The 13,389-nt window shown below is 45.5% G+C and overlaps 1 protein-coding gene across 1 annotated transcript; it reads right to left on the bottom strand.

Annotated features, from left to right (window-relative positions):
- Positions 1–8,141: 8,141 nt before the first annotated feature.
- On the bottom strand, positions 8,142–11,808 carry ackr4a (atypical chemokine receptor 4a). Its single transcript, XM_018757661.2, has 2 exons — positions 11,418–11,808; positions 8,142–9,456 (listed from the first exon to the last, which is right to left on the bottom strand). Exon 2 carries the CDS (start codon positions 9,442–9,444, stop codon positions 8,362–8,364), a length of 1,083 nt encoding a protein of 360 aa, XP_018613177.1. The 5' UTR covers positions 9,445–9,456; positions 11,418–11,808; the 3' UTR covers positions 8,142–8,361.
- Positions 11,809–13,389: the final 1,581 nt, after the last annotated feature.

Genomic DNA, 13,389 nt, shown 5'->3' with positions numbered 1-13,389 from the left:
CACAATGGTGGTATCATCAGCAAACTTTATGATGATGTTGGACCTGCGCCTGGCCACAAAGTCATGTGTGGACAAGGAATACAGCACCGGGCTCAGGATGCTTCCCTGCGGAGTGCCAGTGTTGAGGATCGGTGGGGAGGAGGTATTGCTGCCAATCCGCACACGCTGGGGTCTTTCGGTGAGGAAATCCAGGATCCAGTTGCACAATGTGGCACAAATTTTTTATACAGTTAAATGCACCGAAATTGAGGAGGAGTTGCGAGCTGTTAAATTAAACGCAGCGGTGAGGAATGTGGAGCAGACGTCCTCCCGTGTGTTTTTCCTGCCGAGTTCTTAATGTTATCGGCGCGTTGGCATACCGGCGCAGTGTGTGAAAGAGTGTGAGAAGAGTGTGTATTCTGGACAGCGTTCAGCCCTGGTGCTGATCCACTGGGGCAGCAGGGGGAGTAGTGGTTAGAGCCCCCACTGTGCACTCGAAGGATCCAGGTTCTCCCGCTGTAGTCAGTGCCCTCGATCAAAGTACTTGCACTGACTTGATACAGTAAAAATTACCCCACTGTATGCGGGCAAATCAGTGTAAGTGGCATTAGAGAAAGTATAAAAACTAAACCTAGAGACACCTTAAACACAGCAGATTGCATAAACCCCCCAGGTCAGAAACGCTGTAGACGTGTGTACAGAAAAACGTGCTTAATGTTGAAAAATGAGTCAAAATGTCAAATTTATCTGGCTGTGATTAAAGTGCCAAAGTGTTCTGTTGTGCTGCCAGTTCTGTTTCGTGCTCGACTGACCGCAACGACCCGGCTGACAGTTCGGGGAAACGCCCTGGTGGCGTCGGCTCGTCCCGTTCTCACCGAGCGGCTTGACGCTCTTAGTCTGTGTTTCACGCCGAGATGTGAGGAGGAGAGGAGCCTCTTTCCGTGGAAGGATCCAGCAACCAAAGTGTCGGTGTCAGCGGTGAGGTCAAGGCATTCAAAGGGATTCGTGAAATATTATTTTAAAAAAAAAATGTGTAGAGTGGAAACTATGGCAACTACACAACAGATTTTGTCCAACCTTCATTACAAGGCAGCAGGTGGCGTAGCGGTTAAGGACGTTTTTTTAAACCTTTATTTAGCCACCACTCTCCTCCACGATGATTTCCAGTATGAGCTTTGCACAGTCAACTACTTACACTGATTTACCCGTTTTACACAGCAGGGTATTTTACTGTATCGCTTCAATGTAAGGACCGGGATCAAAGGCACTCGGCTTGGGATTTAAATCAGGGACCCGCAGGTTCCAAGGTGCTGGTTCTGACCACTGCACCACCTGCTGCCCCTAGGTTGGTGTTTCGCATACAGAAGGTGTTTCGTTTGTGTCTCAGGATGGGATGGGCCCTGCTGTTGTACCTTGACAAAAATACTAAAATTATAGTGTGCCAGAAATTGTTACTTTTACAGCTAATTTTGCAGTTTCCCAATGAAATTCTTCAGTTTTCATATTCAGAACCTTTTTGCATTTACATTCATTCATTTAGCAGACGCTTTTGTCCAAAGCGACATAGTACATCTCAGCGAAAATTCAATTTATGCATTACATTAAGAGAAGGAGACGTAGCTGCAGACATGTGACTCTCAAGTGAGGCTAGTTTTTTGCCTTCCGCTTTCTGCACCGAGGTTCATCGTTCAAGTAGGTGCATAAAACACAGGATAGACAAATCCCGATAGCCTCCTACCAATTTCTATTTTTTTTTTTTAAATATTATAAGATACACAAGCAAGCAAAGCAAGGAGTAGCGACTGTATAAAGGCTTATCTGGTGATGCACATGGAGTTACGGTGCATGAACGTTTACACCGTACATGAGCTGGAGAGATCTTGGGTGAAATGGGCCCGGAAAATGTGACTTTTCAGACCCTTCTTGAATGTAGATAGAATTTCCACAGTTCTGAGTGAGAGGGGAAGGTCATTCCACCACAACTTTTTAAATCAACTTTCTTGTTCAGATGTATAATTGTTTCGCAAATTAAATGTCCATTTTCTAACTTGTTTTACACAAATCAAAAAAAATTCTATTAAGTTTAAAACATCTGATTTTAGTAAAAAGAAAAAAGGAACTAAAAAGCAAGTGTTACATTAAATATGAATGAGTGATTTCAAGCTTCCCACGTCCTTTAGGAACTGGAATTTATTACTTTCCTTCCAAATGTCTCTTTTAACTCTGTTTTTCAGGGTCAGTTAAACGACCATTCTGACATTTATCGTTCCTGTCTGTAATTAAAGCTCCGGGCTTTTAAATCACACTAAAAAACATCTCCTACATTTTCTGGGAACTCCAGAACCACATTTTTTCTCCCATTTTAAAATAATAATTAGGAAAAATAAGTATCTTGTGAGCCTCAACAGCCATCGGAGCAAAACCCGGCTGTTCCCCGGGCCGTTTACGCTTCTGCGTTGCTATGGCAACACGGCGGTACCCTGATGTACCCTCACAGAATGCTCATCCAACACATACACATTACCCTGCTGTCCTTTATGCAGCTTATGCAGCTCCTTGGTGTCGCTGAGCTCTTTGTAGAGAAACATGACTCTCATCGGGGTTCTCTTTGCATTCCAACATTCCAATGGATTTTCCATTTAGTTTTTAATTTCGTTCCTTTTACTTAGTCGTCTTCTAAAACGCGCCTCTGGCAGAGCAGATGCAACCTGTGTTTACCTTCTGAACCAATAACATGGCAGTGAAGATTCAAACAGGAAAGGGGGGGGTCCACCTTAGTTCAATTCACGTCCACGGTGTTTACATACTGTGTCCGGCATTCCTGCAGTCAGTATCAAGATGAAGAGTTACACATATTTATGGGTGAATCAGTCACACACTGTGATCATCGTGTATTTTTTACCTTCGCACATACACACACACGCTTGCCGAAGCCGCTTGTCCCGAGCGGGGTTGCAGCGAGTCGGAACCTAACCCGGGAACACAGGGCGTAAGGGGACGCACCCTGGACGGGACACCAGTCCATCACAATGCACCCCAAGCAGGCCTCGAACCCCAGACCCGGTCAAGCCCACTGCGCCACTGTATCTCCCTTTTTACCTTCACTCATCTAAAATTACTTCTAATTTTACTGTAGCTCTCCAAGTCAGCGAAACTATAAAATATTTACAAATAATTTCATATTTATCATAACTTATTACAGGATATTTACAGAACATAGCCAGCAGAAATATTGAGGAACGTATATATCGTCGACCTATTATTGGCCCTGACTCGGCGGTAAAAGCAACTTTGGAGTTCTGAACGAAAAGACCTACGAACACTTCCGTTCTGATTTCGTTCCGAAGTTCAGGAATCAACGTCAGTCAAACTCTGCGTATCATGTTCATCGTCACCTGGCTTCTCCGGACCGCTGAGTTCACTTTCTGTCATATTTATACCGACAGGTTTCACCCAAAGTGTATTTCCCATATACTCTACAAGGAGAAACAGAAGCAACATTCACACAGATCTGTTCTGAACCATTAGTGGATTTCAGAGGGAAATTGTGTTCGGATCATGTTAACCTCCACGTAAGTGAGGCTTTTGCACACAAAATCACATCACATGGGAAACTGATAAATATGAAATATCCTTTTGTCAGCGAGCACAGTTTTAGCAGCAAAATGTGCGTTTCAATGCACTTTAAACTGTTGACACAGTTTGTCTGCTTTTACCATTTTTATAGTGTAATTAAAGGAGATGTTCAAGTGTCTGGCGCCCAGCGACTCGACACTTCTGCTCGGAGACGCAATCTCATCCGCTTGGCCTCTTGCCAGTCGTCCTCCCATTAACGTGTTTCATAGGCGTCTGGCCGGTGCCTTGGGGCTCCGCTCCTTCAAAACGCACACATTTCTCCGGTACTGTTGCTTTTGTCACCACATACAGATCAGGCTCTTGGCAGGGCTGTGCTGTGCAGTGTAGCACTTTGTTTACCGTGTGGGGAGGGTAAAACCCTCGGCTCGTGTTGCGGTTTCTATTATGGACAATGAAATGCGTGTGTTGTATGACCATATGGAGCAGATGTTTAGAGTTACCATGGAAGTGACTCATTTTCAGCGAGGGCTGCAGACCTTCGGTTCACCGGAAGACTCCAGTTCAGTGAGAAGTTGCTGGTCGCAGGTACAGAATGGCCCCGATGTCCTATGTAATAAAACGTCTGCCTGTCCTATGTAATAAAACGTCTGCCTACGGCAGTCAAAGGGTCAGCACCTGATCTCACCCTACATCCCAGCTAGAGCGCTGTCCTCCTCCATCTCTGGCTCTCTTGGTGGTCCCACTCAGTTTTATGCCTGATGTGGTGGGAGGAGCTCCCTCTGTCCCTCAGAGCTGCTGAATCCCTCCCAGCATTCAAGAAGGAACTCAGATCCATCTCTTCTCTCCTGATCTCCTGACAGCTACATAAATGAGTCCAACACCATCTGCTATGATTATCTATGCATTTGCTATTTGAATATCTTCTACGGGGAGCTACTTGAGGGATGTGAACCAGCAACACGGTGGTATCAGATGGAGAAGCTGCTTGTCGACAATCCCGTGTTTGTGTCTAAAGCTCTCTTTGTCTGTTGCTGATGCACTTGTGCTCACTGTTAGTTGTGCGGCACTTTGGAGAAAAGCGTCTGCACAACGAGCGGTGAAAGGGCATCCTTTTCCATTATGAGAGGGCAAACTCACGAAGTATACATGGTCCTTTGAGGGACTCCCAGCAACTGCTAGCCCTTCTCAGTCACACAGTGCAAGACAAAAGGAGTGATTTGAATTAAGCGTAAAAAAATCCCCGAAGCTGACCGGACGGACGCGGCGCTGAGCTTTGCTGATGACCGCAAACCTCTCCGCCGGAGTTCACCGCGTCTCTTCGCCCGTTTGGTTTGCGCCTGATGTTCTTTCAGAATGCGAACGCTGCCAAGGGCTACACGTTCCACGCAGCACATGGCAGCACGATTAACGTTGGACCGTTCGCACCCTGGGTGGAGAATTTTTGAAATTGTGTAAATAATGCATAATTTACATTCCGGGACTTTCCGAACGGCACCTGCTGATGTCAGCAAAATCGGGAATCTGCTTGTCTACTTCTACTACTTGCATTGCCAGGAAAAAGAAAAAATTCTTGTATTTAATTTCAGTACAAAGTAATAACTCACCCTTTACACTCCTCACGTGGAAGAACAAGTGTTAGGTGGTCAGTGGTGCTACTGGTGATGGCAATAGGTAGAAAAAGAAAAACTTCATTAATCCCAAAGGAAATTGCCCAAGGATAGACAGGCTACCAAGACAAGTATCACACAAAGTAACTTAATATACCAAGTGAATAATTGCATAAATTCAATCTGCTGCCCAACTTTTCAGCCCAGAATGTTATGGGAAGAGTGTCGAAGCATTGGGTAAGTATAGAAATAAAGGTGATTAGGTGGTTCTTGGCAGTTGGTCATTTCTTGGTTCTCTAGTTTTTTTTTTTACAGGAATGGCCTCCAACTTTAGTGTAAAGAAGCATCATGTTGGACTCAGAAGACACTGGTGACCTTTCCGCAGAGCTCATGTCATGCAGCCCAGAGGAATAGTGAACTAGTGATGAAACAGACGAGTTTCCCCTTTCGATGGGGAGGGGTTCTATCTTTAAGTGTCCTCACCCGTCCCACTGAGATGACAGGCAATAAATAAATTCACTCCACGCAATCACGCCTTGTAAATCAACAGGCCTCTCCCTGATAACTTGCTCCCCGGTGTCCCGTCGTTCCCCGTTGCCATGGCAGCCGAGTTGTGGCGCTCATCTCCTCGTTGTCATCCTCCTGTCGCCTGTCATTGTCTTAATTGCTACCAGAACGGCATATGGGGTGGCTGGGTATCATAACTGCCCCTCTGTCACTGAATTTGCTCCGTCTTCACAGCCGCGCGCACACACACACACACACACACACACACACACACGCACACACTGACAAACTGTACAGTGCTGTTTATTTGTTCACTTTGTCTATCATTGCTGTCGTCACTTTTCAGCCCTGTTCCCTGAACCTGAAATGGTGTCATATTTTCATCATTTTCATTTGACGTTTTTATATAGTTCCCACACAAATTGGTGTGTGTTTTTAAAAAACGATGTTTCGCCATTTACAGAGCTATTGAACTACCTGAGAGACCGGGTCCAGTCCGGTCAAGCGGCAGGAGCTGACACGACCATGCGCGCACCTCAGCCAGCGGCACCTAACTCCGATTAGGCTCCTGTCCGCAGTTAGAGCAGTCATCCATAAAAACCATCCCCAGCTCTTTCCCAGCTGCGGAATCTCTTAGAGACAACCGTCTCTCCTGCATCCACGGTTCTTTCTCAGCGCCTTACTCGTCCTCAACCATGTACCTCGCTTCATGTTCCCTCGCCCATCTCCTCGTCCCTGTTCCTGTTTCCCACAGCATCGAACCTCTTTTCGCATCATCGACCACGTCTTTGGATTCTGACCCCGGACCACGTTTGCACCTCGGATCCAACCACGCCTGCCCCCAGCTGAGAGTATTGTCTTGTCCTGAGTATCTTTATAACAAATGATCCCGCACTTGGGTCCACACCCGGGTCTCCAGTCTTCTCAGCGCAACAGGAACTCATGGGTTTTGACCTTTGTGTTTTAATCTCTATTTTGTGCAGCACTGTTGTAATCGCTTCCATAATTCCAGCCTTTATCTAAACATTACACATTTTTAAAACCAAAAGTAGAATGTGTAAGAAATCCTGGAAACCAAGGACTGATTACCGTGGTACAAATCTTAAAATACATATGGAAACAGTCAGTCCAGCACAGCAGCCAACCAAATTGCCTAACACCCATATCACATTGTGACACAGTGACCCTACTGTGTCGTTACTATTTTCACTTGATTGATTTGCCAACTCGGTGTGGTGATCATCAGTAAAACACAGTACACAGCTCAAAGTCAGCAAATCTACACACATTTCCTCTTTATTTCTGGCCTTTTCTAATCTGTGAAATGGCATAAACATCCTCGCCGTTGCTGAAAACAAATGACAAACGGGACCTGCGTCAGAGTCCACAAGAGCTCCTGTATGTTTACCGCGTCTCTGCTGCTTCTCTGCCCACATTCCAGGGAAACGCAGGCGACCATTTATGCAACAGCTGTTTATTCTCTCCATCCACTCCTGCCTGGAAATCTCAGTTCAGGGATGGAGTCACAGGATCCGTTTCCAGTATCCAAAGCAGCTCCTCGCCAGCTTCACCCTCCTGTCTCCCCCAGCCAATCACAGGATGCGGAGCAGGAATGCTGAGCACTGATTGGAGGAGCTAAAGAGCCCCACCCCCAGCGGGGGCATCCAGCAACTCGCGGTGAATTTTCCATCTAATGAAACATGGTGCAAAGTTTCATGTATTTGCTAAGGGGTTTAGTCTCCACTCCCTGACAGTTGAATTCAATGTTTAAAGAAACATATTTTAAAAATTAAAAAAGTCATTTTAGTGTTACTTGAAAAAGGAATTTTATTTTCAATAAATAAAACTGACATTTCCATGCATATCAAGAGACACGTGTACATGCTGTTTTGATGTTGTCATTTTCATAAATGTTCAGTCTGTCCATGTCAAGGAGGTTTCATTGTCCTTCAGTACTGAAAATCTCAGTCCTTCATACTGTCTGTGTTTATCTTGCCTCTGATCAACCCTCAAAGGACATGGTGCCTATGAACATCTGAACCATTGCTTGTATTGTTCCCAATGTCCAATGTTGTCAGTGTTAGATCAGTGACAAATACGACTAAAATATAGGCAATAATAAATAAATGCCTTGTAAGATTTATTTTAGTATTATTTTCTAACTTCAGTGTTAATTTTAACAGCTCAGTGTAAAATGAGAAAAAATAAAAATACATCATGTCCACAAACTCCAGTTCTGTGATGCTTCCCTTAAACATGTGCAACATTTGTCATCTTTTTATAGATTGCTGACACTCAGGAACACGAGGCACGAGTCGTAAACACTGTGGATGTGAGTCGAATTAAGGGCTCAAACACTCCTACACTGTTTGGGTGCTTTTTACTGCCATCTATTGACTCGGAAGGTAAACACAGGTCAAAGTCATTCCGCTATAAAGAAAAATTTAAGAAAATCGGTAAGAAATGCAACTATGAAAAAATAAATAAATTGGAAATATGTCTATCTGAAAATTTGTAACTGGAGTGATCCTAACACGATGAGTTGGTGTAACCAGCTTTTAGGTGTAGCATGCTTCTGTACGGTATAGTCTCTATAAAATGAGTAAAAAGAAATACTTGCAAAGTACAAATACAGTAGAAAAAAATATGGGTGATTAAAAATACAGTGACTTTATCCCCCTTATGGGGCATCTCAGATGGTGAAGGTGCTGGTGTCCCGGGAGCCACTGTGGGAGTTGAGGGAAACCTCCACTGCCGGCTCCTCTTGGGGGCTTCTCTGTTGCCTCCTCCTCCGGCTCAAGCTTTTCACGAGCCGGAGGAGGTGCTGGCTGAAGGAGGCGCCAATGAATGCATACAAAACAGGGTTCACACAACTGTGGGTCAATGCCAGGCTCTCGGTTACCTGTGCTGCCCAGTCCAGCCTCTTGCTCACCTCACAGTGGACCACCAGCGTGTAGATGATATCCACGGCTCGCCAGAACTTCAGGGCATTGTATGGCAACTGAGTGGCAATAAAGACTCCCACTACAGCCAGGAGCACCTTGAAAGCCCTCCATTTCTTGCCCTGTCGTGCCTCTGGGGTCTTGAGTAGCGCATATGCCACCTTAGAGTAGCAGAAAAGCATGACCAGGAAGGGAAGGATGAAGCTCAGCAGCACCTCCAGGATCTCCACTGATGCTTTGGTTGGCTGGGCCATGCTAGATGGGTAGATAGCCATGCAGGTCTTCTTTGTGGAGGTGTACTTGACTGTGAAGAAGATCATGTCTGGCAGCCCCAAGGCGAAAGCCACAGCCCAAACCAGCAGGCAGACCCAGAGGCAGTGGCGTCTACGAAATACACGGGCAGAGTTGGAATGGAAAACGGCCAAGTAACGGTCCACGCTGATGCAAGCAAGAAACATCATACCACAGCCGAAGTTCATGGCATACAAAGCCGAGGTGATCTTGCACATGGCTTCACCCAGCACCCAACCCACAATGGCATCAGCTGCCCAGAAGGGCAGCGTGAGCAAGAGCAGGAGATCTGCTAGAGCCAGGTTCATGATGTACACATCAGTCATGGTCCTCAGCTTCTTGTAGTGCACGTAGATGGCTACCACCAGGGCGTTCCCTGCCAGTCCCACCACCAGCACCAGTGTATAGATGACAGGAAGGAAGACCCTGGCAAAGGAGCGGACGTCCTCTTTCTCGCACACCGTGTGGTAGTCGTCATAGCTCAGGTTGAAGCTGTAATTATAGTGGTCGAAATAGTCGTACTCTTCCTCCTCAGCTGCCATCTCAAGTGACTTCTGCAGGAACACGGGAAATGCCAGCACCATCACATGAATACATGTGGCTTTAAAAACAAGGAACATCTTATCAAAACCACATTCCCAGAATTTCATTTGATATCTGTAGAAGATTTAGATAAGAGCAATTTGTTGGACAAGTCCCTCATTGAGGAATTGTAGAAATGGTCTTGTATCCATGCCAGCATAGATGTGTAAATATTGGTGCGGATCTTTTTTAAGCATTAATTTATTATTTTGCAAGCATCGGCGGTCTTGATAACTCGGACAACGAGGTACATGTTGTGGAGTGCTAGATGTGCTGTGGAATAAATGAGATGAAATAAAGAGTTTCTTTATGTTTTCATGGTTCAGATCTTGCATGCACGCCGGTCAAAGGAAATACGCCCCTACTCCACCACTACGTGCTTAGAGTCACGATTGTGCTCCACATCTTCCCACAACAAGCCTGTTGCAGCACTCTGAGGAGACCAGATGCAAGTATTCATCAGACCCAAATAACACTGCCAGTATGGTGAATCACAGCAGTGGCAATCAGGCCTTACAAAAGACCTGGCTACTGGCTCCAGATAAATCTTTCACCAAACCCACTTCTTTGCTTGCCTGGCGTTTTGTCACGGTTCAGGCAGAGGTGAAATATGTCCCTTTTAACTGCTACTCAGGCAAAGCGATTTCTCAAACTCTCCTGGAACCCAAGACACTTCCCAGAATGATGACGCATTGACCATAAGTGATCCCAGCAAAATCGTGCGATCTAATGCTGGATATGATCTGTGTACACGGACACACCCAGGTGCTGTCAGCATGAGGATGCTCGGTGGTTTTGTAAACCCCATTAAATGGTCTTCCGCAGGGAGTCTTAAGGTGTGTGTAAGCTGTGTTTAAGGCGTGCTTTTTGCAGGTTAAGCCTTGTTTCTCCACCATGTCTCCCTTACACGCCTGTCGGTACATCCACCAAAGCACGGGTTTATTAGCACGGGTTCCATTCAGATGCTTAACTAACATTTGGGGCAGTTGGTGGTGCAGTGGTTAGAGCTTTTCAATGTGGAGCAGTTGGGTTTGAATCCCAGCTCCGCTCTAGTGCCCTTCATCATCCTGAATTAATAGAGTGAGAACAGCCTGCTGTACTAATGGATACCTAACTGTAATATTGCCTGTTTAAGAGAGAAAAAAATAGTCATGCTTTCCCCTCATATTTACTCAGGACACTTTTATTCATCGTCAGGATGTTCAAAAACGAATTCAGTCACTCATATAAACAATATAAAATAAAAAAAATCACTGAGATTTCACATAGAAGAGCTGGTGTGATTTAATCTCTAGTAAATGATGCATTAGCAGCGACATCTGAAAAATCTCTTGCGCTTTCAGTTTCCTTTCATTTTATATGTGTGACACTGGAAACTGACTGAAAAAAAAATCAAGTCGTTTAATCAAGTCGTGATTGGTGGAGTGGAGGATCAACAGTCGTTAACACCCTTAAATTGCACAAAAACAAAGTAAAATACTTACTATATATAGAATTTCTCTTTTTTTTTTCTCAGAGATATTTCACTGCCAGTGGTCAGAGCTGCATTATTACACCATAATTATTATACTTCTACAGTCCGTCGCAGGAAAATCGCACACAATGAGCGCAAGTTTTAATCTCATCTCACACGCTCACACACACATAACAACAGCAACAACATTAATAATAATAATAATAATAAGAAGAATAATAATAATACAGTTAAGAAGATCGCAGTGATGGGAACCGCAGATATTCATATTGGACGTCGTTTAGCTTGATTAATTTATTTGGACTCTTGTTCGAATCTGAATTCATGAAGAACCATCTGAAATATTTATTTGACTGAGAAGAATTACGAAATATATGTAATCAGCCTCATGATCATCGTGATTTCCATTCAGTGCACATTCTTGAGGGTAGATTATATTTTAAAGGATCATTATATTACCTGACTTTTTTTCAGGAGTTGAAGGAGAGGTTGCGAAGCTGGAGAGGATGAGTGGAAAGAGCTCGGAGCCCGGGGAGTGTTTGTGAGGCGGAGGGAGAGTCCGGTCCAGTGCGGTCCGGTCCGGTCTAGCAGCGGTTCGAGGCTTTCTGTGGAGACTCCGCGCGCACAACACAGTGGGAGACCGTGATTGCGGAGCTCCGCAGTCCAGCGCGCTGAGCTCCAAGGGGCTGATGTTGGTTAAAGACTAAGGCGGGACCCGAGGTCCAACCCCGCACACACGTCGGACGTGGACATTCGTCCGAAGTCAGTGGCTTGAGAAGGGACCTTCTGGGCAGAATCTCCCTCTGTTTACTGGAGTTAAAACTATTTCTCCGATTGTCTTTGCGCTCGGCGATTAAATTACAGCAAGTCTGTGTATGAATCCTCTGAGCTCTGGGGTTTACAGCTTATGTGGTGGTTCATTCCCAGTATGGTTGGATCAGTCGTTCTTAATCATCTCCTTGACGAAACTGACTCACCCACAAAGCAGGACCTATACATAATGGGATCATAACCCTTTCCTTTGTGTGTGTGTGTGTGTGTGTGTATGGTCTCAATGGTGGGGCTCCGAACTTTGGTGGGACTACACTTATTGGTGGTCTTCACTGGTGGTGCTGAAGGTGCCTGGTCTTTCCAATCTCACTGAAGGAGTTTCTCCCAGGTGTCTTTCGACGTGAAGGTTCACAGGCTGTGTGATACAGTGTCACTGTGTGTGAGGGTCAGTGTGTGTCATAGTGTGAGTGCACAAAGAGTAGGGTGTCTGAGGGTCAGGATGCATGATGGTCTGGGTGTTTGAGGCTCAGTGTGAGGGTCGGTGCGTGTGAGGATCCGGACGTAAAACGGTCAGAGTGTGGGAGAACATACATAGCCATGGTTTACTTCATCGCCTTCGTTTGAAAAGGGATGTGAGGAAACATCTGCTGTCTGGGGGAAACTGGTGTGTCACATCAAAACCGCAGGGACGAATCTTCATGGTTCAGATGTTTCGGTTTGAGTGTTTTTTGTTTCAGTCTTGAAACGAAAACATGACTTTCATGCTATGCATCTGTCACGGTGATCCCAGGCTGGACACAGTGGTCACATGGTCACATTGATTGATCACGTGGACATTTTGACTCCCTGCTCTGAAATACGCAGAGATTGATCACTGCTGATAATAACTGACGATTGTTGATCGGAGTTGGGTAGTGGAGAAAATGTACTTGATATTTAGAGATATGTCATTCTTTGAGCTGAATCAAAGTAATTTTATTTAGATTTTCTTAACCTGTTACATTTTTTATAGCTTCTATACGGGTAAATTTTTCGATAAGTACTTTACTTGAGATTTTTTCAGACCTGAAAGTACTTGAGGCTTGTTTTTGCTACTTTCCCCACCTCTGATGGTCGCAGGAGCCAAGGTGAACTGGCCACTGCATGTATGTACTGACGAGTGGACAAAAAGAACGACAGGTACATATATTAATGCTATTTATTAACTTTATGTTCACACCAGACCCCGGTGGAGCTCGTGGCCCAAAACAACCGAACCGGCGCGAGCGCACGTCACTCGGTGTTCAGTCCGTGCAAAAAAACGGAACAAAAAATGAACGGCCATGCTAGTGAAACGACGAGTTAGATTTTTAACCAAGCGGAGGTTCTTCGGCCGCAGAGAATATAAATAAATTCCGCGTGAATAAATTCACAGACTTGGGTTTTTAGTTCCGTTAAGTGGAAGCGAGCGCGAGCTCAACGCAGCCAGCGAGGCAACGGCGCGGAGCTCGCGGCGGCTCACGTGACCCTCCCGCCGCACCTTTTCCCCCGGATTACTTGGCTCGTGGCCTGTGTCTCGCGGAGCTGAAGATCACGTCACCAGTCCGCCATTCGGGCAGCATCGCGTTCTTGCCCACTGACGCTGTTTTCTCCGGCAGGGAAACAGGTCTGCAGCGCGTGG

Source organism: Scleropages formosus, chromosome 7 (assembly GCF_900964775.1).
Source record: "Scleropages formosus chromosome 7, fSclFor1.1, whole genome shotgun sequence".
In the NCBI taxonomy this organism is placed as follows: Eukaryota; Metazoa; Chordata; class Actinopteri; order Osteoglossiformes; family Osteoglossidae; genus Scleropages; species Scleropages formosus.
The sequence above is the reverse complement of the archived record's forward strand: the minus strand, read 5'-3'. Positions and strand labels throughout refer to the sequence as shown.

Coding starts and splice junctions, on each gene's coding strand:
- ackr4a (XM_018757661.2), bottom strand. CDS start 9,444: ATGGCAGCTGAGGAGGAAGAGTACGACTATTTCGACCACTATAATTAC.